General features: G+C 37.1%; 1 protein-coding gene across 6 annotated transcripts in view; it reads right to left on the reverse strand.

Moving 5' to 3' along the window:
- Positions 1-742: 742 nt before the first annotated feature.
- TRIM2 (tripartite motif containing 2) overlaps positions 743-27334 on the reverse strand; it is a 119986-nt gene continuing 93394 nt past the window's right edge. For 5 of the 6 annotated variants that reach the window (XM_073805485.1, XM_033857260.2, XM_004312110.4 and 2 more), the window contains 6 exons: positions 24408-24511; positions 23998-24165; positions 16841-17009; positions 15708-15778; positions 10882-11022; positions 743-5153 (listed from right to left, as the gene is read on the reverse strand). In XM_073805485.1, coding sequence (XP_073661586.1) covers positions 5001-5153; positions 10882-11022; positions 15708-15778; positions 16841-17009; positions 23998-24165; positions 24408-24511 — 806 coding nt within the window. In that variant the 3' untranslated portion in view covers positions 743-5000. Of the gene's footprint in view, positions 5154-10881; positions 11023-15707; positions 15779-16840; positions 17010-23997; positions 24166-24407; positions 24512-27334 lie in introns of those variants that run through there. The other variant, XM_073805486.1, reaches the window with a different exon arrangement.

Raw genomic sequence — 27334 nt, forward strand, 5'->3', positions numbered from 1 at the left:
TGCAAAAAACCTCAACAAAATATTCAATTCAAACTGAATTGAACAGTACATTAAGGGGATCATATACCATGATCAAGTGGGATTTATCCCAGGGATGCAAGGATGCTTCAATGACAAAATTCAGCGTCCACTTATGATAAAAACTCCCAACAAAGTGGGTATAGGGGGATATACCTCAACATATTAAAGACTCTATATAATAAGCCCACAGCTAACAGTATACTCAACATACTCCACGATGAAAAGCTGAAAGCGTTTCTTCTAAGATCAGGAATAAGACAAGGATGCCCAGGCTGATCACTTCTATTCAACATAGTATTGGAAGCCCTAGCCACAGCAATCAGAGGAGAAAAAGGAATAAAAGGAACCCAAATTGGAAAGAAGTAATTAAAACTGTCCCTGTTTGCAGATGACATGATACTATACATAGAAAATCCTCAAGATGCCACCAAAATCTATTAGAACTAATTAATATTAGAATAAATTAACTCAGTAAATTTGCAGGGTACAAAATTAATATATAGAAATCTGTTGCATTTCTGTATATCAACAACAAATTATCAGAAAGAGAAATTATGAGAACAATCCCATTAACTAAACTTTTTCTCCCTAGTATAAACAGTTTGGTTGAGGTATTGATATCTTCCACATATTCTAGAACATACCTTCATTTATTCCTTCACTAAGAAAGAGGACAATAAATAGCTTAAATATTTAAATAAATAAACATTCACCCTGGAAATGGAGAAAACAAACTTTATTATGATGATTTGAGATTTTGTGCATGGTAAAGGTATACACATGAATCTTGTTTCTCCTATGTTTCAAGACAGAATTAATTTAAAGATTTATTGTAGACTAAAGCATCCAAAATACTGTGGTACATAGGTAGCTATGAACACACAAACACTTTGATGCACAGCATTCATTCTTTTCTTCAAATAGGCAGTCAGCATTTTGATTCATAAAGGAACAAATGATGAGAATATATCAGTATCAATGTCAGAGAGCGCAAGACTTAAGTGTTCTATACACAAAACATATGAAACAGACCTATAAAGGTGGAATGTACAAAATTTAAAAAGAAAACAAAGCAAGTGAAAGCCCCTCATACTCATACCTAGGATTGAAAGGCTATAGAATTGAGAATAATATAAAGAATTCTAAGAATACACTCTGTTCATGACAGAACATTCCCATGTCATAAAGCAAAAACATTGAGTTTAAGGCTGTGTTGCTTTCAAAAGTTACTGGAAGTGCTGTACATTCACTGGAACAACATAGCCAATTTATTCATGTTTTAGAATATTAATAGCTTCCATACATTCTCCACAAACAGACCACACAATCACTGCCACACAATTCATCTTCAGAAAGCTTAAGATTAACATCATGATTTGTGGCTTACTGTCATTTAAAACAAAAAAAATTATTTATTTATACCAAATTTTTGATGGGCACTTCGTTTCCTTTATGGCAATGCTAGATTCCTAGTTATCAAAAATATTAAAATAATTTTAAAGTTTAAAACCCTGCAACATTTACAGAATGCAACAGTATTACGACTTTTGATTTTAAGCAAAATTAGACAATGTTTGCAGCAAATAACTTCAATTTTATCCTACCTTGAAATGTCTTATTTTTAAATTATACTAAAAATATTCCTCCTTTTTCAGAAGCTGGTGAATAGGGAGGATAAGATAGAGTCCAAATGTACATAAAGATTTTTCCCATCTGAAGTAATCTGCAGATTACCTGATGCTTATTTGCTATTTTCTCCAATTAACTCAATAGGTATTACCAAAGCATTTATGTGAACCCTTCAGTGTTAAGGATCCATAGACACTTGCTAGCGTACTGCTTTCCCAGTTAACTCTGTTAGGACATACCTTGTATATTTAGTAGTAGAATCAAGTGTGCTCTAGTTGCATGGATCTCTTAGTATTTATTTGCTTCAAATCTAGTCAAAGAGTAAATTAAAAGAAGGAAACTTGGGGACTTTAGTTACTAGAGATTAAAGTTTGATCAAGATACTAAGAACCATTTTTTTAAAAATGGCTAACAGTCATAAAGGCTTTTTATTCATGCGTTTCTAGGTGGTGAAGTGACTCTCCACTCACCTCCCTGTGTCCAGCAGGGGAGGTCTGTGTCAGAGATACAGTTACTAATATCTATAAGCGGGGAGGGAAGGCATTGTCACCTACCTTTACATTCTAACTGGCAACATTTTGCCATAAGTGCCCAGGGGAAATCTGAATGGGTAATTTTTCAGCGCTACTTATCGTGAATGTATGACAGGTTCTGTACACTTGACAAAGAGAAATCAAACAATAATGGTAGCCCAGAAAAAAAGTCACTTATTTTACTATCCTTCTCAGTTTACTAGAAACCATTTTTCAAAGAATGTGACAAAGTTTCACTTAAATCTTGTCTATTCGTATCTTATCAGCAGCACTTTTCCCCCTAAAATATGCTTACTAATACAGTAAATGCACATATGTATCCAAATTTGAAATGTTATCTATCCTTTAACATATATGATTACACATATTTGGGGGATATATAGTGTTTCCTGGAGTGCCCATAGCATGTGTTTTAGTAACAGACCGTGGAACAGGTCTGAATCAAAGTATCTCTTCTTTCATTCCAGTTTCATTCCAATATTGACATGTAAAAAAATTAGCTTTGTATTCAATCTACTATCGAGATATCCAGTCTCATATGGTATGATGGTTGGCTAATTTCTAAATTCACAAGTATAATTTAAATGTGCAAAAAAACCTCTTTAAGTAAACTAGTCTTAAGATCAATGGCCTATGACAGAATCTACATAGAAAGCCATTTTTACTTGTGAAAAGAAACTGAAATTCATTTAACCAATTTAAAAAGTTTCCTTTTAAACATTCCAGAAGTTATCAAGGGTCTAGCTTATCTTTTATGCAGAATGTTAAGAAACGGTAAAATGAAATTCCCTCACTAGAGTGTAAGCTCCAAGGGGGCAGGGATTTTTGTCTGTTTTATCCATTACTTTATCCCCAGTGCCCAGAATAGCCTCTGGCACCCAGTAAGCGCTCATTAAATATGAATGTTTAAATTCAAAGACTTATTTCACTGACGTTAGGAAACAGTGTCTTAGTTTAACATTCTAAAAATGTCATTGATTTATTTAACTTTATCATGGACAGTCTCAAATATTTTGAAAATTCTACCTAACTAAAAAAATACTAAACCTAAATGTAAATCTTCCTGAAAAAAATTTTTTTCAGAGGTTGATTTGGGCATAATAAATTTGATAGATAATTGGAAGATTTCCCTTCTAAATTTAAAAAAGTCCTATATAAGAGAATGGCTGAATTATAAATTAATAAGCAAGAAACATCACATTCATATAGTTATATGTGTGGGAAATGTTTTCTTATAGTACAGTTCTAAGGTGCTTTCAGTGAAAAAGGTCCCAAAGTCCTTACTGGAAATGCCAAACATGACATCCTGTTTGGTAGAACTGAGTAGAAAATTAAACAGTGGAAATAGACCACATCTTATTTTACAGTATTAGATTGACTAAATTATTCTTAACATTTTTCAAAATGCATATATACTTAAAGTCAAATGTAACTCAAGTTGAACTTTTTTTTCTTTTGACCTGTTTTTTGTTTTGTTTTTGAAAGCACAGAAGGCCATTTTCTGACTAAAAGTCAGCCAATACAAGCATTCCTGGAAAATGGCAAAAATTACATCTGCTTTAGGGCTTGCTCTACTAGGACGGCTTTAAACTGTGCAGTTAAGGAATGTGCTGAAGATGCTTCTGTCTTTCAGAGTGCTGCCTATTTCAATACACCAAAGATTCAGCTATATATATCTATATATGATACATTCTACCCTACCCTAATCATGTATATATAGTCCTTTAATGCCTCTACTAGTCATTAGACAATGATAAATAACCATAACATGCCCTTACCTGTAATGCTTTTGAGATAACACAACTTTGGTAACACTTGTTTCTAAAAGGAAACCACTGATCAATCACATGCCTTTGGTTGACACCATCAGTCCTCCAAAGGGCTGCTTATGGCTCTCTGTCCTAGGATACTGGTGTCCTACTACATGTGCTGACATTTTGCAGGAGGTAAAGCTTTCGCATTCGTGAAGTGGAAAAGGAGAGACACATGTGAGAACGTGGCACAGAAAATGTGACTGACTTTTTCTTGATTACATTCCAGTGCATTAATCTGGAGTTAATGGGGCTGGTGTAATATGCTTTTCAAAGTATTAGGAATTTCAGGATTCCCTGAAAATGAACTTTGTTTTTTGATACAGGGTGAGCAGGAGAGATGAAAAGAACACATGAAGAAGATCTTTGCTCTAACTCAGAAAGGATAGGAAATTTGCATTGATTTTTTTAAGTGCTAAACTCAAGACGCTCGCTAATCCCAGCTGAGAGGATTTTGCAAGACAGTTTCCATTTTTCCCGAAGTAATTTATATGTAGCTACTAATAACCAAAAAAATGTCACAAGGGTAATACCTACTGTAAAAGTGAGGTTAGAAGATCCCCTGGGTCTTGTGACCGAGGTTAAATAAAGTATATAACTACAACAGATTTTGTTTTTGTTTTGTTTTTGGAAGCTCTGCGCAAAAGCTACCACTCACAGGATTAACAAATACCTTTACATATTCTAGTTGCTTTTTAATGCTTATTTGATTTGCAAAATTAGTTTAGCTACATAAATCCCTGTCCTATAAGCCATAGTTCACAGGTGTAAAACTCTGCAGTTTTTATAGATTCAGTAGAAGAGATTTTTTTTTCAACCCTAAATGTGGATTATGGAAATCAGATATGCAGTTTTTAAGGAAATCGTTACATTCAGAAATAACCTTGGAAAGTTCACCGATGATTCCTTCTAGCATGAAAAGTCTAGTATAATCTGGTCCTGCGTCGAGAAATCCATTCCAGTTTATGTGTAAGATCTTTGTAAGGGGTTGTCCAGTTGCCCACTGTTACTGCAAGTACCGATACACCTTGAAACAGTGGTTTCCAGAGTCTGCAACCACCACGTGGCCGTCTGAAGTTAGGGCCAGGCCTTGGGGGCCATAGAGTGGGTCAGCAGATGTGTTAATGTAGGACAAAAACGATCCACTTCCATCAAAAACCTGTAAATATAAAGTCAGAGTGTAATAGGAAAAGTTACAGTAATACGATGAAATAGGGGTTAGAAAACCCTTAATGCTAATGTTTTTAGTATAGAAGCATGTGTGCAACGCCCCAGGTTTGTTCAGGTCACTATCACAGAAAACCCCTCCCTCCACTTACCTTGCTCTCCCTCCCCTCACTCTCTATGCCCCACAGTCACTGACAAGGAATGTGCCACTGGCCATAGGATCCCACTTATACTCTTACAGTGGTCACATGTGAGGGGAATGGCCCTGGATGCTGCCTGAAAAATAAAAGATCCTTATTTCTCACTCTAAGCTTATTCCCAATCATAAGAGAGAAAAATCAGCAACTAGGCCACAGAAGAATGTCCTGAGTCACAATGTGCAACGAGAAAACATAAATTACTTTTTTCCTTTTCAGAAAAGAGTAAGTTATACGAAGTCAATGGTTCGACAAGTACATTTAGATAGAAAGTGGTCTTTTTTGGTCTGTAAGCTTCTGCTATGAGGAAATAAGAGGAACATTCCTCCTTCCCAGGCCCAGGCTGGTTTCTTTCAACCATTCTGGTTGGCCCGTAGGGTGTTTCAAAAGGCAGGTGTGATGAGGGCCACAATATAAACAGCTTAGCATCTGTGGTCCGATACAGAACTGCTTTGTGAACTTCGTTTCCTGTCTGCTTCTGGCTTCCCATCAGATATAGACGCCTCTTCCAAATGTAGAGGTCCACTGGGATAATTAAGCGAGATAAATATACTAGAGAAATTAAAGCATACAGTGTTACATTTAAAGTCTCAACCCTTTTCCTGAGAAGTGGATACATATATCAGATTCAACTGCTCAGCTGCTGTCCTCACAGTAACATCAGAATGCTCCTAGATTTACCCAGAGCACCCTGTGGTCTCAGGTGCACTGCACAGACCCACACAGGTGAGGATGAATTGCCCTGTCTGTAAATGCATGTTTAGATACATGCAGGTGACTACACAAGAGACATAGGAGAAAAGAAAAGTCTTTCTTCAGTGAGGACTGAAAAGCTTTGCTCTTAATTTAGAGGAAAATCAAAATTTTGTGTCACAGTCCCCTCTGGTAGTTTGACAAAGACTATAGAGCCCATCTCAAAATAGTGTTTTAATAGTTTTTTTTTCCAGAATGTAGCCACTTTTATTATTCTTTATATCCAATCAAAATGCCAAATGCCATTCAAGATACATTATTCCTAAACCATGGAAACATATTTGAATTAATTATTGTTACTCTCTTTTTTGGTTCACTTTTTATTTTGAAATAGTTATAGATTCATAAGAAAGTTGCAAACATAGTACAGAGAGATTCTGCGTACTCTCCATCCAGTTTCTCCCAATGGTTACATCTTCTATACCTGTAGTACAATATTAAACCCAGCAAACTGACATTGGAATGTGTGTGTATAGTTGTACCTTTTATCACAAGTATAGATTAACGTAGCCACTGCAACCAACATGCAGAACTATTCCATCATCACGAAGATCTGCCTCATGCTGCCTCTTTATAGTCACACCCACTCCCCTTCTCCCAACATCTCTGACTCTTGCCAGCCACTATCTGTTTTCCTTCTCTATAATTCTGTCATTTTGAGAATGTTACCTAAATGCAATCATACAGCATGTGATCTTTTGAAAGTGGCTTTTTTTCACTCAACATGATGCCCTTGACATGCATCTAAGTTGTTGAGGGTGTCATCACTCTGTTCCTTTTAACTGCTGAGTATTATTCCACAGTGTGGATATACCAGTTTGTTTGGCCATTAACCTACTGAAAGACATCTTGGTTATTTTCAGTTTTTGGCTATAACAAATAAAGTTTCTATGAACAACAATGCAGAGGTTTTTCTGTGGACGTAAGTTCTCATTTCTCTGGGATAAGTACCCAGGAGTACAATTACTGAGTTGTATGGTAAGTGTACACTTAATTTTTTAAGAACCTGCCAAACTGTTTTCAAGGCTGACTGTCATTTTACATTCACACTAGCAATGTATGAGAAATCTAATTTTTCTGCATGCTCACCAGCATTTGGTATCATCAGTATTTTTAATTTAAGCTATTCTAATAAGTGTGTAGTAGTATCCCATCATGGTCTTAATTTGCACTTCCCTAATGTCTTTTCATGTTTATAACCTCTTCAGTGAAACTTCTCTTCATGTCTTTTGCCCATTTTCTAATTGGACTGTTTGGTTCTTTTATGTCGAATTCTGAAAATCATTATATATTCCAGGTATAAGTCCTCTGTCGGATAGTGTGGTTTATAAATATTTTCTCCCCGTTTGTTGCTTATCTTTTTGTCCTCTTAACAGAGTCTTTCACTGAACAAAAGTTTTTAATTTTGATAAAGTCCAGTTTATTGACTTTGTTTTTTTATGGATCATACTCTCAGTATCATGTCTAAAAATTCTTTAGCAAGCCATATGTCCCAAAGATTTTCTCTTAGAACCTTCTAAAAGTTTTATAGTTTTACACTTTTCATTTAAATCTATAATCTTTTTTGAGTTAACTTTTACATAAGATGGGGTTCATTTTCTTTCCTTTATGGAGATCTTAATTGTTCTAGCACCTTTTGTTGAAAAGGTTACCATTCCTCCATTAAATTGCAAAATTTTGTACCTTTGTCAAAAAGTCAGTTGGCTGCACACGTGTGGGTCTATTTCTGGATTCTCTATGCTGTTCCCTTGACCTATGTGCCTATCCCTCCATTAATACCACACAGTCTTGATTACTGCAGCTATAGAATAGCTATATAACAAGTCATGAACTCAGGTAGAGGGATTCCTCTCTCTTCTTTTTCAAAATTGTTTTAGCTATTCTAGTCCCTTTACTTTTCCACATACATTTTAAGATAATCTTGTCTATATCTACAAGAATTCCTGCTGGGATTCTGTGTTAAACCTGTATGTCAGTTTGGGGAGAACAGACTTTTTTCTTGAGCCTTGCAATCCATGAATACAGTATGTCTCTCCACTTATTTAGATCTTCTTTTCTTTTTTACACTAGCATGTAAGCTTTCAGATACACATACTAGACATGCTTTGTTATTATATCTAGATATTTCCATTTTTTCAGCAATTTTAAGTGGTATTGTATTTAAAATTTTGGTGTCCACGTGTTCGTTGCTACTATATAGAAATACAATTGAGTTTTATATGCTGATCTTGTATCCTGTGACCTTGCTGAACTCTCTTATTAGTTCTAAGAACTGTTCTGTAGATTCCTTGATATGTTTTTATGTAAACAGTCATGTTCTCTCCAAATAGGGATAGTTTCTTTCTTTCTTTCTAATTTGTAATCTTCTTATTTCCCTTTCTTTCCTTATTGTATTGGTTAGAACTTCCAGCACTAATGTTGAATAAGAATGGTGAGAGCAAACATCCTTGCCTTGTTTCTGATCTTAGAGGAAAAGTTTTCATTCTTTCACCATTAAGTATGGTGTTAGCAGTAGGTTTTCACAGACATTCTTTATCAAATTGAGAAAGTTCCTGTATATTCCTAGTTTTCTGAGATTTAAAAATCATGAATAGGTATTGAATCTTACCAAATGCTTTTTTCTGCATGAATTGATATGATCATATTATTTTTATTCCTTGGCCTTTTAATGGGGTGGATTACATTGATTTTTTAAAAATTCTCCCTTTATTACATTGATTTTTAAATACTGAATCAGCCTTGCGTTCTTGGAAAAAAACCCACTTGGCCGTGGAAAGATTTTCACATATTGTTGAATTCTATTTCCTAACATTTTAAGGAATATTAAAATATTCCTCATCTATAATCATGAGGAATATGGCCTGTATTTTTCTTTTTTGTACTGTCTTAGTCTGATTTTGGTATCATGGTATCAGAAGCTGAGTTGGAAAGTGAACTGTAAAGTGTTCCCCTGTCTTCTATTTTCTAGAAGAAACTGAACTGGTGCTAACTCTTCTTTAAATATTTGGTAGAATTCTCCAGTGAAACTTTCTGAGTCTGGAGATTTCATTTGGGGGAGTTTTTAAATTATGAACTAAATTTCCTTAATAGCTGTAGAGCTATTCAATTTATTTACTTTCTATTGGGTTAGTTGAGGTGTTTGTGCTTTTTGAGAAATCGGTCCATTTCATCTAAGTTGTCAAACTGATGCGTGTAGAGTTGTTCGCAGAATTCCTTACTATTCTTTTGATGTCTGCAGGGTCTGTAGTGATACTAGCATTTTCTGTCTTTTTTTCTTTGTTGGTCTTGCTAGAGGTTTGTCAGCTTTACTAATCTTTTCAAAGAATAACTGTTTCATTGATCTCCTCTTGAATGTAAATGATTTCTGATACTATCTTCACTATTTCCTCCCTTCAGCTTGCTTTCAGTTTTTGCTCTTCTCCTAGCTTCTTTTTTTTTTTTTTTTTGCGATACGCAGGCCTCTCACGTTGTGGAGCACAAGCTCTGGACGCACAGGCTCAGCGGCCATGGCTCACGGGCCCAGCCTCTCCACGGCATGTGGGATCTTCCCGGACCGGGGCACGAACCCGTGTCCCCTGCATCGGCAGGCGGACTCTCAACAACTGCGCCACCAGGGAAGCCCCTTCTCCTAGCTTCTTGAGGTGGGAAATTGGGTTCTTGATTAAAGACATATTCTCTTTTATAATGTAAGTATTCAGTGTTATTAGTTTCCCTTGCAGGTAGAATGGTGGTTACCAGAGGGTAGGGAGTGGGGAGAAATTGGTCAAAGTGTACAAACTTCCAGTTAGAAGATGAATACGGCCCAGGCATCTAATGCACAGGGTGCTGATTATAGTTATAATACTGTGTTATGTACTGGAAAGTTGCTAAGAGAGTACATGTGTTCTTACCACAAAAAAAGAAATGGCAATTATGTGATGTGATTTTGAAATATATAAGTGTATCAAATCAACATGCTGTATACCTTAAACTTATACAGTGTTCTATGTCAATTACATCTCAATAGAGCTGGGGGAAAAGAATTCCCTCTCGGCAATGTTTTAGCTGCATTCCACAAACTCTGATATGCAATATTTGCATTTTCATTCACTCCAATATATTTTTAAATTTTCCTTGAGACGTCCTCTTTGACTCATGAGTTATTTAGCAAAATAATGTTTTTAAATGCATAGGACAAAATACATGGGATTATAAAGGAAAACAATTATATTAAAATAGAGTCATCAAAGTGCTACAGAACTGTGATATAGTAATATGGGTGCTTTTTAAATTAACACATTAAATAACAAGGAACAACAATAGGTGTAATGATGACTGTAATTTTTAAGTAGTGATCAGTATAAATGATAATTCGAGACGTCTACAACTGTTAATACGAAAATTTCTGTAATTTCTCTTGGTGACAAAGTTATAGGTATCACTATAAGTACTGTGATTATTGCCTATATTCATAATTAAAGGAAATTATAATTTTCAGTTAGAAGTTAGTCAAAATAATGATATAATATTTTTGTTCAGTGGATCTCTTAAATTCTAGCTACAAATGCTTTTGGGGTGTGTGGGATACACGCTAAGAATCCCTGATTTAGAGGGTTTCACTCTGGTAATATGTTGACTTTTTTCTACTCCACCTTCTTTACCTTGATTATTTACAGTCTAATTACCTAATCAATGAACAAATGGAAAACATTCCAGTCTGGGGTACAGACGATTCTCCACTTTCAACAAACACCAATCACTCTAAACAAATAAATCCGTATTTTAATCTACCTGGATCCTGCTGTTTCCCCAGTCTGCTACAATGATGTTTCCATTTGAATCCACTGCTACACCCGTTGGAGCATTAAACTGCCCATTTCCTTCTCCATTTGAGCCAAACTTCAACATGAATTCTCCTTCCTGATTAAACACCTGTATGAAATATTTTAAGATTATTTTATTTTAAATTAAAATAGTTAAGCAAACATTATGGCTTTTAAAAATATCTGAGCAGGTTATTTAAGACATTCTTTAAAAAGAGGGGGGAAGCCTATAAGCTAGACTTCCATTCACTTGTGGTTCCCCAATTTACTGTCTAAATCTGATTTAGCATTTGTTAATCACTTCTTTTTCTAGCTTATATCTGGTTATATTACTATGTGAAAAGACTTTTGTTATAAATTATAAAATATATAAAAACATAAGCTAATACGAGTAAGTAGAGCTGTAATTTCCAACATTATTCTTTCTGCATTTAAATAAACAGCTAATTTCAAGAACAGGCATTGTATTTCTAACAGGATGGATGATCTCTCAAAGTTCAATCAGAAAGTAAGAGCTTTTTGTTAAGCCAGATACTCAGAATTTACTACCATTTTACTAAGTCAACATAACAAGAAGGGGTGGTAGGCTGGACCACGCATTTATAATAAGGAAAATTCATCGAATGAGTGAGTGCGTGTGTGCGTGTATGTGTGTGTGATGGCAGCAGGTGAGGAATAAGAAAAGGATTTTTTAAAATAGATTTTCTCAGAATATATTTTAGTTAGAATAGAGAGTTTACACAACCCTAAGGCTTTGATGAATAGAGCCCATGAGAGAGGGAGGCTGACAGAAGTCGGGGCTAAACAGAACTCTTAAGAACTCTCAAATTCTCTAATATCTGATATGGTCAAGCACTGGGCTGTTGTGCTTAATTAAATATTCTTATTAATAGAGTGTTACTGTATATGTATCAACTGCAGATTACTCAGATTACTAATCTTGAGAGAATTAAAATTTTAATATGTGTTTAATGATAACACTATAGTAAGCATGATTTTATCTTGATGATTCTGGTGGTACTTTGAAACGTCTTCGGGAATTATTTTAAGCTTCCATTATCATGCAACACGTGTAGAAGTACTCATTAACGAATCAGAAAGTGTTACACACCAGGCACCCATGAGGGTAAGGTTCCTAAAATATGGACCTGAGAGAGGTCTCTATGTCTGAGCACAGATCTAATCTGAAGATGATCTCAGGACCTTTTAGAGATTCTCCTATTGCCATCTCTGTGGTTATAAAAGATTAAAATGATGCTATTTGTTTTAGTTTCTTTTTTTGTCTTTTTGTTTTTGGTTTTTGGGTTTTTTTCTGCCACACCACACAGCACGCGGGAGCTTAGTTCCCTGACCAGGGATCGAACCCACATGCCCTGCAGCAGAAGCATGGAGTCTTAACCACTGGACCACCAGGGAAGTCCCTCTTTTAGTTTCTTATGATGGGAAAGTGAGACATTTCCATCTCTAAAGCCTAAACATTCTTTAAGGTAAAAAAATGTCATGACCACTTCCTGAATTAATTACATACTTGCCAAGTAAGTAAGCTACCTCTTTGGTTCTTTGGAAAGGACAGAGATAGGAACCAGCTTTTCCTAAAATATCATTTAAAATCTTTCCTGACTCTTTTTATCTCCTTCACATAAACATTCTACTTTTAAAGACCAAAAGGAGTGTTTGTATGCTGGCGAGGACACGACTGATTATTCTCTGATCTTTCCCTTATTAAGTTGTACAGGGGAGCGATAAATTAGGAGTTTGGAATTAATATATACACACTATTATAAATAAAATAGACAATCGGCAAGGACCTACTCAATTGCACAGGGAACTCTACTCAATATTCTGTAATAACCTACGTGGGAAAAGAATCTGAGAAAGAATAGATATAGATATATAGATATATAGATACATACATGTATAACAAAATCAGTTTGTTGTATACCTGAAAACTAACACAACGTTGTAAATCAAACTGTACTCCAATACAAAAATGAAAAAAGAAGTTGTACAAATAATTTTTTTGTTTGTTTGTGTTTATCTTTCTGAGTTAGTATGTTTTCCTTGGCATAATTCAAACAGCTTACGTGCTTCTGCTCCATTTTGAAATAATGGAGAAAGCCAAATTTAGTCTTAACTGTTTTGCAATGAGAAAAAGGTATAAAGTGAAGGTAGCTGAAGAACTAACTAGCCCACTCCTTAGCCCTGACCTATAGGTCTGGTTTTTACATTTACCAACATAGAAGTAACTTGAATACTAGAAATCTTGTTAACTGCCCTGTGTTATATAGGAAACAAAAGCCCAACTAGTCCATAAGAGCTATATGGCAACAACTGTCAAAGAGAAGAGAAAAAACAAAATGACTGGGTTTTTTTCCCTCTAAATAAGAGGAAAATTGAGTTTAAATAACTAAACTGCCTCTACAGTACTGAAAACTTGAAGTGTTTTCATAATCTTAATCATGATGTCACATATTTTCTATTTTTCCCATCTAAAAATGTCATTCCATTATTTATAAATTATTCAGATGAAAACATATTAAGAGGCAGAAGTATGAGATGAAATCTTTTTTATAGCTTTGCTTTTTGATAAATTTTTATAGCAAGTTTTTATAAGTTGGACGATAATCCTTTTCTGATTTCAAAATTCTGCTCACCTCAATACCACCTCCACTTGGAAGTCTTCCCTGACGATCTTAGCAATGGACATGTACTTTCTTCTGGATACCTATAGAACTTTATATGTACCTATTTTTTAAAAGTCATTCATTGCTCCTGCCTTGCATTCTGGTCACTCACATGTTTTATTTCCTCCTCCAGCACCCATCAGGGCTGGTAAACAGGAGCCCTCCCACATACCAACACTAGGTGGTTCAGAGAGCTGCCTGGGGCACTGGGACGGGGAAGGCTCTGAGCCCACAGGTGTGCTTAGTAGAAAAGAGCAACCTGATTAACATCACTGTCTTCTGGTGGGGGTAGGCAGCACCTATGCCAGGCTTTGCTGGCCTTTGACACTGTTAAGATCTATATGCATTTTCTTCTCATTGAATGCGCTACAGTTAAATGAAGGATTCCTCTATAAAGAGAGTGAAGGGCAGGAAGCGTAATAATAGCCAAGTTATCCTTCTATAGTTATGTTCATCACACAGGACTGTTACAGCCCCCTGGGAGGACCGTCACAAGCACAGGCCCTGCTGCCTCTTTGCTCTCTGTTTCTCTCCTCCTCCAACATTTTCCCACTGTCCTCTTCCTTTTACCAAGGCTGGGCATTGAGAGAGGCGGGGAGATGAGAATGGAGCCCCACCACTATGGTAGCAACTCTGGAGAGACTACATGGCAGGAAGCAGCCTTACAAGTAAGCAGCAGCGGGCACCATTTCCCCTCATCCTGCCCCGTCACCATGGCCCACTGTGCTCTCCTCTTTGCACAGGGACTTGACACCCATCTCAAAAGCTCAAGGCCTTCCCATTTACTCAGGTTAAAAGTACCTTCTTCCAGGAAGAGATGGGGAAATGAAGCAGTGAAGAGAGAGTACCTTAGGGTGTTAAAATCCTATCCCCATCTAGCTATTCTAGCTGTCAACAATGGCAAATTGTTTTTAAAGTTTTGTTGCTCAATGGTTGTCTCTAAGTGCAAACTTCAGTCATTGGCCTACCACCTGTGCTGTTTTCTTATCCTCCTTCACATTTGAAATGCCTCACTTTAAAAAATTTAAATGAATTTCCTTACAAGGAAAACTTTATATCATTCTATAAGTGCAAACCAGTATGACTTGATGTAAACAGAAGGTAACTCTAAAAATATATACACAACACTTAAAAGAAAAATGTCTGCCAGTGCACTGCCCAGGACCACCTGGCCTCCCCTTCAATGGAACACACATCACACTTTGAGAAGCTTGGTCTAGAATGTCATTAAACATTTTCTCTTTTCGGTAAGTGAGACATTGGTTTTCAATCACTTTAGTATTTCCTGGTTTGCTCATAATAAAGGTCAAATCTCTCTTCTCTCCTCTACCTAGTAAGAAAGATGTACTACACTATTTGGGAGAGGGGGGTGGGCGTTGTTTTCTCAGGAACACCAAGTGTGTGAAAGGATTCTAAGATGTATGAAATACACTACATGAATGCATGCCAGGGCTATTTCCCTCCCCAAATCTGTTGCTGTAGCAGAGTCCTGATATCTAATTTTGTTTGAAAGGTCTTATAATGCAGAAAATTGAAGAAAGTGATCCATTTTAATTTACTGAATAGCCACGAAACGTTAAGCTTCAGAAAGTTCTGCCTCTCTAAGTTCAAGCAATTGCTTTTTTTTTTTTTTTTTTTTGTGGTAAGCGGGCCTCTCACTGTTGTGGCCTCTCCCATTGCGGAGCACAAGCTCCGGACGCACAAGCTCAGCGGCCATGGCTCACAGGCCTAGCTGCTCCGCGGCATGTGGGATCTTCCCGGACCGGGGCATGAACACGTGTCCCCTGCATCGGCAGGCGAACTCTCAACCACTGCGCCACCAGGGAAGCCCCCAAGCAACTGCTTTTTTGAATTTCATTTTCAAGTTATCTCCATTTACACCACTTTCAAATTAAAAAACTTATTGCCACCATATTTTGTTCACTTTTCTGACTCTCCAAAGTCTGTATGTCCAAATTAAAACCCGCATCTTTAAGGAGAAACAAAAATCTTCTCTTTTCGGCTACCTCCCCTAGGTCCTGTGTGTATATATGAGTGTTATGTTTTCTCCCAGACTGAGTCCTCAATAAAAACAGTTAAAAGTTAACAACAATCGATGTGTTTATGGTACCTTGACAGAATGATTATGGAAATCTGTAACAATAATCTCATTATTGCTATTTACAGCTGCGAAATGGGGACCTGAAATAAAGATAGGAAAAAATATGTGATGACCATAACAACTAAAATGATTACAACAACACAGTAGTTACGAAACTTCATATATTAACTTAGTTATTTAAGAAAGAACAAAGAATCGTAAACTCAGTCCTTGAAGGTCATTCAGCCTGACCTCTGGCTCCAGATAACATGAATTCGATAGCATTCTACACTTGTGGCTGTCTACTCTGCCTTCTTCCAGATCAAGCTAAGAGTTCCAGCAGCCCTCATGAAGTGGAATGAGCAATAAGCATCAGGAATCATTCTCCGCACCACCATCTGAAAGTCACATCTGCCAGCTTCCCTGATAGTCATATAGGACCCTCAGCTCTCACCGAGGAGAGACATGGTAACTCTTAGCACCAATATGTAACATTTTTTTCAAGTAGAGCAGAAACCCACACTTTGTAATTTGGGGTGACATTCAGAACCTGGCAGAACTGGAGACAAAGCATAAAGAAAGGTTATGCAAATTAACACGAATTGCCAAAAGCATCCTTTCCAAAAGAAAATTAATCAACTGTTTTCAGCCTCTTCTTGCAGATGTAAAAAACGAAGTGATTGCAAAGTGGCACACCAGAAAAAGAAGGAAAAGAGACCGCCCTTCCTGTGCTTAGCAAATATTCTCAACTCCTGCTCTCGTATAATCACCTAGACAGGTGAAAAGTATTCTCATTCAGAAGCTCTTTAAATAAAGCTACAGCCAGGTGGAACCAGGAGGTTCTCCATGGTTCGTCAAACATTTTTATTTAAAAAACATTTCCTTAAAGCTTATATTTTATTTAATGTTAATATTCGAAGGTTAGACTTCTGAGTTGTAAACTGCCACCAATAAAAGCCACACACGGGCTGCAGTTGAACTTACTGTGGGCGGAGTCATTGAGCAGCATCTAACCATGCTTCCGCTTAGATTCCATCCCCAGTATCTTTCCCAAAGCCAGCAAAAACACTGGGGAGGAGGCGTCTTCAGCATGCTCCAACATCATGCAAATGTGAGCAGAAGAGGCATAAAAAAGGGGGTTTACATATTACCATCGAGTGTACCTGCAAACTGCCTGTCCCCATTTCCTCGGCTACCAAACCTGGTGACTATTTTCCCGTTTGGCTGGAAGATAAATACGCAGCACGCCTTGTTATCCACCACGATGATGTGCCCATTGCGGTCCACAGAAACTCCTTTGGGCCCCATCAGCTTTCCTGATCCGATTTTTGTCTGTTAGAAACAAGTGCAGAAATGAAGTTGAAAGCACTCCAGAACATGAAGACAGACACTGGTGTCAGCAAACATTTACTTGACTGTTCAAACAGAGGTGCACAGGGCCACAATGAGCGTCTGTCTTGGAAAACTGTCTTTGTCACCTCCATTATCCGTTACCGATATTTATAGGAAATCATTTTTTTAAGGAATCACTACCAAAATTGTTCTAGAATCTCCTTAACTAGGGCCACAGTTCCCTTGTAAAGAGGCAGTGTGGTATAGCAAGAGATCACCGAGTGAGGAGTAGGAAGACCGTCCCACACCTGTCACTTGCTTCGGACACACCTGATATAGCACAAATGGATTTAATTTTCTTAAGATTCAGATTCCTTATATATTAAAAACGTCAAAAAATGACATCAGTCACTTCCATTGATATTTCTGGAATATGTATTAAGTAAAATAAAGTAGGTAAAGTGTTTAGTGTAGAGCATAGCACATGTTAGGGAAGCAGTCATTAAAGGGAAGCAGTCACTGTCATCATTATATGTCGTAATTAATATCGAAATTCCGAGGCATCTGCCATTGAACTTTACTACAATTAAGTTCCACATGGGTGGGAATCATGTCTGTTTTATCCAGCACTGTGTACTCAGAGCCTAGCACACTTCTTGGTGCCTAACAGGTACTCAACAAATATTTGTTCAATATATTAACTTCCAAAGTCTAGCATTGTTACAGGTAATAATGATGATTGGTTCCAGTTTTCACAGTATTTTAAAATGACAAAAAAGCATTAGATTTCTATTAAACAATATGCATTTAAAATCTTACTCATTTTTCTGAATAGACTATAGTATGCATATAAATGTCTGTTTGTTGCAAAATACATGTCTTATACCTTTACTTTTCTACCTCCATCTTCTAGAGTATTTATAAAGTAGTACTTTACTCATTCACCCATTTGTTCACTAATTCTACAAACACTGATAGAGCACCCACTACATGGCACCTGGTAGACAAAGATGAGTTAGACACAGCGCCTACCCTCTTTTTTGAAGGACCTTTTTATGAAGGTCCTTTTATGGAGGTCGTTATGAAGGACCTTCAGATATATTACTGAACAAAGCAAGGTACAGAACAGTGAGTGGTCTGAGCCCATCTGTATTAAATATGTGCTTGTATGTATACATGTTCCTAGAAGAGAAGGTAAGAAACCAAATAGTGTTTATATCTTCCGAAGTGATATTAGTGAAGGTAGGAAAAACTCTTATTTTATACTTCTCTGTAGGCTTATTTGAAAAATCTATTTGCATGTGTTACTTTTTAACTTAAAAATTTAAACTTAAAAAAAATTACCTTCTCAAAGGTTCTGTTTTAGTCCCCTTACTTTCCCTCTCTCTGTTAATGCTGTCTGATAGGAATGTAATGTAAGCTACATATGTAACTTAAAGTTTGCTAGTAGCCACATCAAAAAACAGAAGAAGAAACAGGGAAAATTCATTTTAGTTATGTATTTATTTAACCCAGTATAACAAAAAGGTACCATTTCAATATGTAGTCAATATAAAAATTATTAATGTACTATTTTACATTCTTTTCAGGGGACTAAGTCTTTGAAATCCAGTGTGTATTTTACACTCACGGCACATCTCAATTCAGACCAGCCCCCTTTCAAGAACTCAGTATCCACATGTGGCTTGTGGCTACCATATTGGACAGCACAACTCTACACACTTCTAAAATCTCATTTATGCTATGGCATCAACTTTCACTTCCATGTGTAAGATTCTCAAATCCATATCTTTAGTCATGGCCTATTTTACAGGTTATCACCTCAAACTCAACCAATGACAAACCAAAAAACCAAAAAAAAGATAAAAAAGAAACCCCAAACTAGCACCTCCTGATTTCCTAATTATTTTTATGACACCACAATTAGTCCAGTCGACCAGGATCAAACTTTCAAAGCAAAATTCATCCTTTCTTTCACCAGTTTGAACCTCAGTTTCCTCATCTATAAACTGGCAGCTATGTTATTTACCTCCTGGGTCGTGCAGATTCTGAAGGATAAAGGAGACTGTCAAGCACGACCTCCTTCTCTCCCACCCTATCCAGCTGACATTATACTTGACTCGCAGGATTATCTTCTTTCCCCCAAACACATGAAGATACGTGCAGAGAGAGTATGGAGAGAGGGATGGGGACCTTTCCACAGTGGAGGTTCAGACTTTGTAGGATCTTGTAAGTTTATAAATGACTGAGATTCAGATTTGATCTCTTTAGAATAAAGAGGTACATTTACTTAGGAAGGAAACACTGGCATTCTTGCAAGGGAATCTGTTGGTTAATTTAATTCTGATTTTGCAATCTAGCCCAAAGATCAGAGACTATAACATAATAGCTTGCAAAAAAAAAATTATATACTTTCTTTCATGTCAGAATGGAAGATATGTCAGTAGAGATCAAAAGGAAGAGAGGAAACTCTTGAGTATTAACAAGAATATTATCACTACCTAATATTATGAACAGTGTTTGTTACTTAGAATGACTCAGTCATATAATACCAAGTGGATGATAACTATGTAGCATAAAAACAGAAAATAAGGGACAAGTGCCATTCTATTATATAATGAGAACTAGTGCACTTCTAAAAGAAAAAACTTAAATGTTGAACCAAAACCTCTTTTCCTTCCATTTCCTTTCATCACTCTCCGTTTAGCTGCACTAGATTCTACCAAGTGAAATAAGACAATGTGTCCTGACAATGTGTCTACCATCTTAAACAGAACAATAAGCAAGGATATGTTAGACCCTGGCTTTGTAAAAGTTAAATGAAAGTATTTAACTCAACAAATAGGTCCTTAAATTGAAGAGGGAAGAGATGAGATATTTTAGAATACGTGGTGGCCAGGGGTCTCTGCATCTGTTCTGGGGTCACAAAAGTTTCCTAGATGGAGGGAAGATGGAAAGCAAAAAATTCGAGGCAGAGAGGAATGAAAATCAGGGCTAAGAAATTGGTGAGTAAAAGAAAGAAAAGGAGATAAGAAATTGTATCCCCAGAACTACTAGGAATAAATATAGAGAATCCACATTTGTGTTAAAAGTTTGTCTTTCTGAGCACCTGTTTAATTTTACTGAATTCCACCAAAGAAGAAAATAAGTCTCTCTCTGTTTATGCTCATGGCCATCAGACTTGGAGGAAATCCCATTAAACTACAAAAGTGTTTTCACTTGCTATCCTTTTACCCTTTGGGTTTTGATCAGTATCTATTAAAAAAAGGGAATATGATGAAACTACACCATATCCATTCTCCCAATCCTCTAGGGGGCATGAGTGTTCTTTCGTGTTTATTCCAATTGTTACCAACAGTATTCCAACTATCAGAATCCAGTTCTTCCAAGAAGAAAGGCTATTACATTTAGAACACTGAATCACTGAGTGAAAAATACTTAATTTAGGAAACGCTTCTCTCTTAAATATAAAACCTTTGTTTCAATTTAATATATTAGAGATAAAGTGTTTCAATAAAGTAGATATAAAACTGTTTCAATAACTATTTTAGTGTTAGTTTAAATTTAGTTAGTTAAATTTAGTCTGAATTTGAAAAGACAGGTCATAGTTTTGCTAAGATATGAAACCAGAACAAATGGGTTGTCTCCAAACTAAAAGCGTATTTTCAAGAGGTCGTTAAACAGTGTTCATTCTATTGATGTTAAAGCTGTCATATTTGGGTATGTCTTACCACAAATACAATTATGAAAACAGAAAAGAAGGGGAGGAAGTTAGAGATGCAGAAAGGCAAAAGAACTTCCTGTGTATATGGCCATCATACAGAGTCATCAAATCTCTAGTGGAACAAAACAAATCAATGACAATTGAAGATTCTTGTGCAATACGGTGGAATTAGAGATGACAGTTTTTATTCTCCTAGATTGAAAACATGCTGCCCCATGCAAAACAGAGGCTCCAACTTGAGGGTGAATAATTACATAAGTAACTTCTTTTAATGAAAATGATGAGGTGACTGTGGTGATCCAATGACTTTAAAAAGGAAAATATAAATTCCTCCAATAAGAGACTAATGAGTGAACTTCGTGTATCTTCTGAATTCCAGAATCGATTATGAAGAGCATCATCTCTGTAAGTTTGGACAAAGGAGTGACCACCAGCAGGTGGTATGAGGTCATGAAGCCAAAATCACAGCTGATCAAACAGACGTCATGTTTTGGGCAGGGTCATTAGAGGCACTGGAAAAGAACTCTTCTTCGATGCCTATTTCATACAAGGCACATATACAATCCAGAAATAAAATCTCATGTTACCCTTGCCCAAATCTTGTAAGACAGATTTTTTAAATCCAGATTTGAAATATGAGGCTATTGAGGCTCAAGGAAGTCATATAATTTGCCAAAGGCCAAACAGTTAATAAACCGTAGAGCTGGGATTCCAGTGGTTTGATCTGACTTAAAGCTCATGTTGTCAACAGAAAGAGAAGCCTGGACGGGGGAATGTGGAAGGCATAGTGAACACGGCCTTCAAAACACCTGTGAAAAAGTTTCATAATCTTCTTGTGAACAAATGTAGAAAATGGGCTGGATGACAATATTCTTTGATGACACCTTAGAAGAGAGATTTCTGTTGTCATCAAAGGGCTCTCTACTCTTCAGTGATTGACTGGATGAAGAAACAGAGGATGATGCTGGGAGTAACAGTAAGTGCATCAAATGATGGGATCCCTCCAAGTGTAGCTCACTCACATTTTCTCCATGAAGCTGGCCCCGGTTTTCTTTTCCCTCCAATTCCTGTATCATATACTATAACACTATGGTTCTAGATTGTACCAAACAATTTATGATTGCTTAAAGGCTGACATGAATTGTTTTCTGTTATCTCTTGTGTATTTGTCTTTTTTCCTCAAAAGGCTTCTACATTTTTAAAAGGTAGGGACCATGTCTTATTAATTCTGTTTCTCCCATATCATCTATCACAGAAAGTACTGATAGATAGGAACTGAGAAAGTAGAAGGAACTTCATAAATGACAACTTGTAGGCTAACTTGGGAAATATAAATTGCCTCTTAATAACCTTTTCTAAAGGTTGTTGTTTTTCATTGAATTGAGGTAAACCTGACAGTATTAAAAAAAAAAAAGCATTATCCATGACATTTACCACAGAACTAAAACAAATAATCCAAAACTTTATATGGAACCATAAAAGACCCAGAATTGCCAAAGCAATCCTGAGGAAAAAAACAAAGCAGGATGCATAACTCTCCCAGACTTCAGACAATACTACAAAGCTACAGTAATCAAGACAGTGTGGTATTGGTACAAAAGCAGACATACGGATCAATGGAACAGAATAGAGAGCCCAGAAATAAACCCATACACCTACAGTCAATCAATCTTCAACAAAGGAGGCAAGAGTATAAAATGGGAAAAAGTCTCTTCAGCAAGTGGTGCTGGGAAAGTTGGACAGTCACATGTAAGTCAATGAAGTTAGAACACACCCTCACACCATACACAAAAATAAACTCAAAATGGCTTAAAGACTTAAATGTAAGACATGACACCATAAAACTCCTAGAAGAGAGCACAGGCAAAACATTCTCTGACATAAATCGTACCAATGTTTTCTTAGGTCAGTCTCCCAAGGCAATAGAAATAAAAACAGAAATAAACAAATGGGACCTAATCAAACTTAGAAGCTGTTTGCAGAGCAAAGGAAACTATAAAAACAAAAACAAAACAAAACAAAATACAAAAAAAAACCCAAAAAGACAACCTACAGAATGGGAGAAAATATCAATATTTGCAAATGATGTGACTGACAAGGGCTTAATCTCCAAAATATACAAACAACTCACACAACTCAACAACAAAAAAACAAACAACCCAATTGGAAAATGAACAGAAGAACTTAATAGATATTTCTCCAAAGAAGACATACACATGGCCAGTAGGCACATGAAAAGATGCTCAACATCACTAATCATTAGAGAAATGCAAATCAAAACTGCAATGAGGTACCACCTCACACTGGTCAGAATGGCCATCACTTAAAAGTCTACAAATAACAAATGCTGGAGAGGGTGTGGAGAAAATGGAACCCTCCTACACTGTTGGTGGGAATGTAAATTGGTGCAGCCACTATGGAAAACAGTATGGAGGTTCCTCAGAAAACTAAAAATAGAACTACCATATGATCCTGCAATCCCACTCCTGGGCATATACCCGGACAAAACTATAATTCAAAAAGATACATGCACCCCTATGTTCATAGCAGCACTACTCACAATAGCCAAGACATGGAAACAAACTAAATGTCCATCGACAGATGAATGGATAAAGAAGATGTGGTACATGTATACAATAAAATACTGCTCATCCATTAAAAAGAACAAAATAATGCCATCTGCAGCAACATGGATGTAACTAGAGATTATCATACTAAGTGAAGTCATTCAGAAAGAGAAAGACAAATACCATATGATATCACTTATATATGGAATCTGAAATATGGCACAAATGAACCTATCTATGAAACAGAAACAGACTCACAGACATAGAGAATAGACTTCCGGTTGCCAAGAAGGAGCAGGGGAGGGAGAGGGATGTACTGGGAGTTTGGAGTTAGCAGATGCAAACAATTACATTTAGAATGGATAAACAACAAGGTCTTACTGTATAGCACAAGGAACTATATCTAATCCCCTGGGATAAACTATAATGGAAAAGAATATTTTTTAAAATGTATAAAAGAAAGCAACTGAGCAAACTAATTGCTTTATAAAATGAAGCCACATTTAGGTTATACATGAGTAGATTTATGACAATGTCATTGTGACTCTCACTTCATTAATCTTGGATGTAACGAAGTCAAGACGTCTTTACATATGAAAAACTGAATATTTTATTGGATCTAGATCCAAAGAAAAAGACAATTTCATCTTGTATTTCCTGTCCCTTCTCTCGACTGGCCAGTTGTAGTTAATCTTACCTTAAACTTCCCATCTGATGAGAAGATGCTAACCCATTTATTATCATAATCTGCAATGATTATGTCCCCACTGGGATGCACAGCTACTCCTGTGGGCCGCTGCAGCTGCCCGGGAGAGCGTCCTCGTATGCCAAAACGACTTTTGAACTGTCCATCATTGGAAAATATCTGGAAAACAAATTACATTCATTGGAATGTGAACTAGCATAGAAATGAGTGGGAAAGACAGGCAAGAACATCTGTCATAAGTACTACAGGTCAGAACATGCAAACTCTATTTGAAAAATAGCTTATATATACCTCATAAGCTTCCCTTTCTTTCCCTGCATCTTAAGTCTTAAGTAGGAAACTATGCAGGTCTATCTATTTATCAGTGTAAGTGGTTAAAGGTATACAATTAGGGGCCATACCTGCACGCACTGGTTGTTACTGTCTGCAATTAATATCTTCCCATTTGTAGATGCTGCTACCCCTTGAAGATTTGTAAATTCCCCTTTATTTCTTCCTTTGGTTCCTGAAAATAAACGATAAAAGCACAGAAAATTAAACAATAGAGAGTTAGGTTTCTCAGTTTCGGCAAGAGAACATTCAGTCTTCTATAGGTAGCCTGAGAATGCAATGTTTTTTTAAATTACACTTAAAAAAAAAGGGGAACCCCTCCCCTGACTTAATCCATATTCTACTAAACTTCTCTTCCAGACCAATTCTGTAAAGTCTTTGCAAAATCACCTTTCGAGGGGCAAATACCAATCTTCTCTTATTAAACTATAGCTGCATATTAACATGATTAAAATATATTTAGATTTCACAAAGACACAATTATAAAAACTAATGTTACAATTAAGGACACTTTATAGGAGCGGGCCTTATTTGGGAGCTCTGCCAAAATCCCACCCTCTCACTCAGCAGCTCTTAGACACCTGGACACTTGACTTTCAGCACTTTTAACAAACTGTAAGGTCAGAGATGTTATAAAACTAGCGGGCTGATTTTCATACACTGGAGTGATTTATTTTCAAAGACTTGGTATCTCATAAGTTGTGTATCTTTCCTGTAAAAGATATCCTGACCATGTTTTCTAGATTAAATAAATAAGAAAGGCAAAAGAAAATTAATTAATCCAAGTCATACTCTCATCCTTCTAGAGTTTCTTATGGAAGAGATGAAGCAGGTGAAAAAATAAAGCTAAGGTGACTACAGTTAACAGATGTTTGTTTTTGTTTCAAATGAAGTGTTTATAAGTTATTTTAATAAGACCATGCAAATATTAACAGAAGGAACTTTGCTCAGAAATGACCAGGAAGTGGGCTTCCCTGGTGGCACAGTGGTTGAGAGTCCGCCTGCCGATGCAGGGGACACGGGTTTGTGCCCCGATCCGGGAAGATCCCACATGCCGCAGAGTGGCTGGGCCCGTGAGCCATGGCCGCTGAGCCTGTGCGTCCAGAGCCTGTGCTCCTCAACGGGAGAGGCCACAACAGCGAGAGGCCCGCATACCGCACAATAAAAAAAAAAAAAGAAATGATCAGGAAGGAGGTTTAAATTTTCATAGTTGGAGAGAGAGCGCTATGCCTCAGTTTTATCATTTCATTCATATTCAAAATAGCAACTTGATATTTGTTTTTAGACGTCAATGCAGGGCCTCAGGAAAGAGTAGAAAAGATATGCTGCCGATGGCCAATGTCAAGCCCGTGCTTAGCCTGCTTAGGAAACTGGTTTTTGCATTTAGGAAGTAAAACTGAGATATAATTAAACTCAGAACAAAATCAACAACAGAACTGCTGGGTGAACCATCTTATCACCTGGTTCTCACCAGACCCACAGGGTAGTTGCTTTATTGAGATCCTAGACCCTAACAAGATGACTCACCGCCTCTCTATCTCTTCCTAACATGAAACAAAACTCTGAGATCCAGATCCTCAAAAGAATGTCTTCTAGGTTGTAGGACAAACGATTCTACTTTATTTCAGATGTTTCAGCAGAGATGATCTTTGTACCTGATCTGCACAGAATCCCTATAGCATTCAAGTCCATGGGATCAGCTAACACTCTAAAAATGGTGCGTTGGCATCTGTTGGTGGGTGGCAGGGTAAGGGGTGGTTGGCCCCTGAAGGAGGTATGTGCCCACTTTGTATTAGCTTTTGGTCATTCCTTCTGATGTCTGAGTAACACCTGGTTAACAGGTACAGCAAAACCGAAGGACCAGGAAAAGAAACAATTCTTCTAAAATACTCAGTTTATAAATACTTTTTAAAAGGTAGTGGGGGCAAGGCCAGGGTCTCTCAAGAATAAAAACTTAACTCATCAAAAACGATAAAGGGCTTCCCTGGTGGCGCAGTGGTTAAGAATCCACCTGCCAATGCAGGGGACATGGGTTCGAGCCCTGGTCCAGGAAGATCCCACATGTCGCGGAGTAACTAAGCCCGTGTGTCACAGCTGCTGAGCCTGTGCTCTAGAGCACGTGAGCCACAACTACTGAAGCCCGCGTGCCTAGAGCCTGTGCTCAGCAACAAGAGAAGCCACCACAGTGAGAAGCCCACATACCACAACGAAGAGCAGCCCCTGCTCGCCACAAATGGAAAAAGCCTGCACGCAGCAACAAAGACCCAACGCAGCCAAAACAAAACAAAAAAAGGTTGATAAATAGAAGCATGGAAATTATTAGTGGGATGAAGAACTGAGGACCAAATAAAGAAACATAATAAAAAAGAGTCCTACCAGTGAGACTGGAGAAGAATTGACTGTAAAGAAAAACCCAGGCTGTTCTAGATCCTGCTTTTGTAAAATTGGAAGTGCACCCATGGCTCAGAGGACATACAGGCAGGGGAAAGAAATGCTGAAAACGGGGAGGGGAGTAAGAAGCACCTGCACAGAGTACATGAGCATTGGTCTGCTGTCCTTAAACCTGCCTGCTGCCCTCTTCTGTTTAAACTTTGGTCCATCCTGCTAAGGACAAAGCCTATTCTATTCAGAGAAGGCTCTGCAGGCAGCAGCAGTTGAGTTTTGAAATGAAAGGAAAAATGGAGACACGTGCTTTAGTAGAAGTTCAGGGGTGCCTTAGCCAAAAAGATTTAATTGTCCTTTGGAAAAAATAGAGGTGATGCTGAAGGAAAATATATGAGCAAAAAATACTAGCACTTTTTTTTTCTCTGCAGAAATAAACACACATTTTTGAGTGTCAGTATAAATGGGAAAGAATTGTACTTGGGGGTATAATTTTAAAACTTGGGAAGACATTTAGTTGGACTCTATCAGCACCATTTGGACCAAGGAGAAGGAAGATTCTGCCCAGTCTGAAATGAATGTGAGGATGCTCAGTACCTGCCATGAGAGCAATACA

The sequence above is a fragment of the Tursiops truncatus genome, chromosome 5 (assembly GCF_011762595.2).
Source record: "Tursiops truncatus isolate mTurTru1 chromosome 5, mTurTru1.mat.Y, whole genome shotgun sequence".
In the NCBI taxonomy this organism is placed as follows: domain Eukaryota; kingdom Metazoa; phylum Chordata; class Mammalia; order Artiodactyla; family Delphinidae; genus Tursiops; species Tursiops truncatus.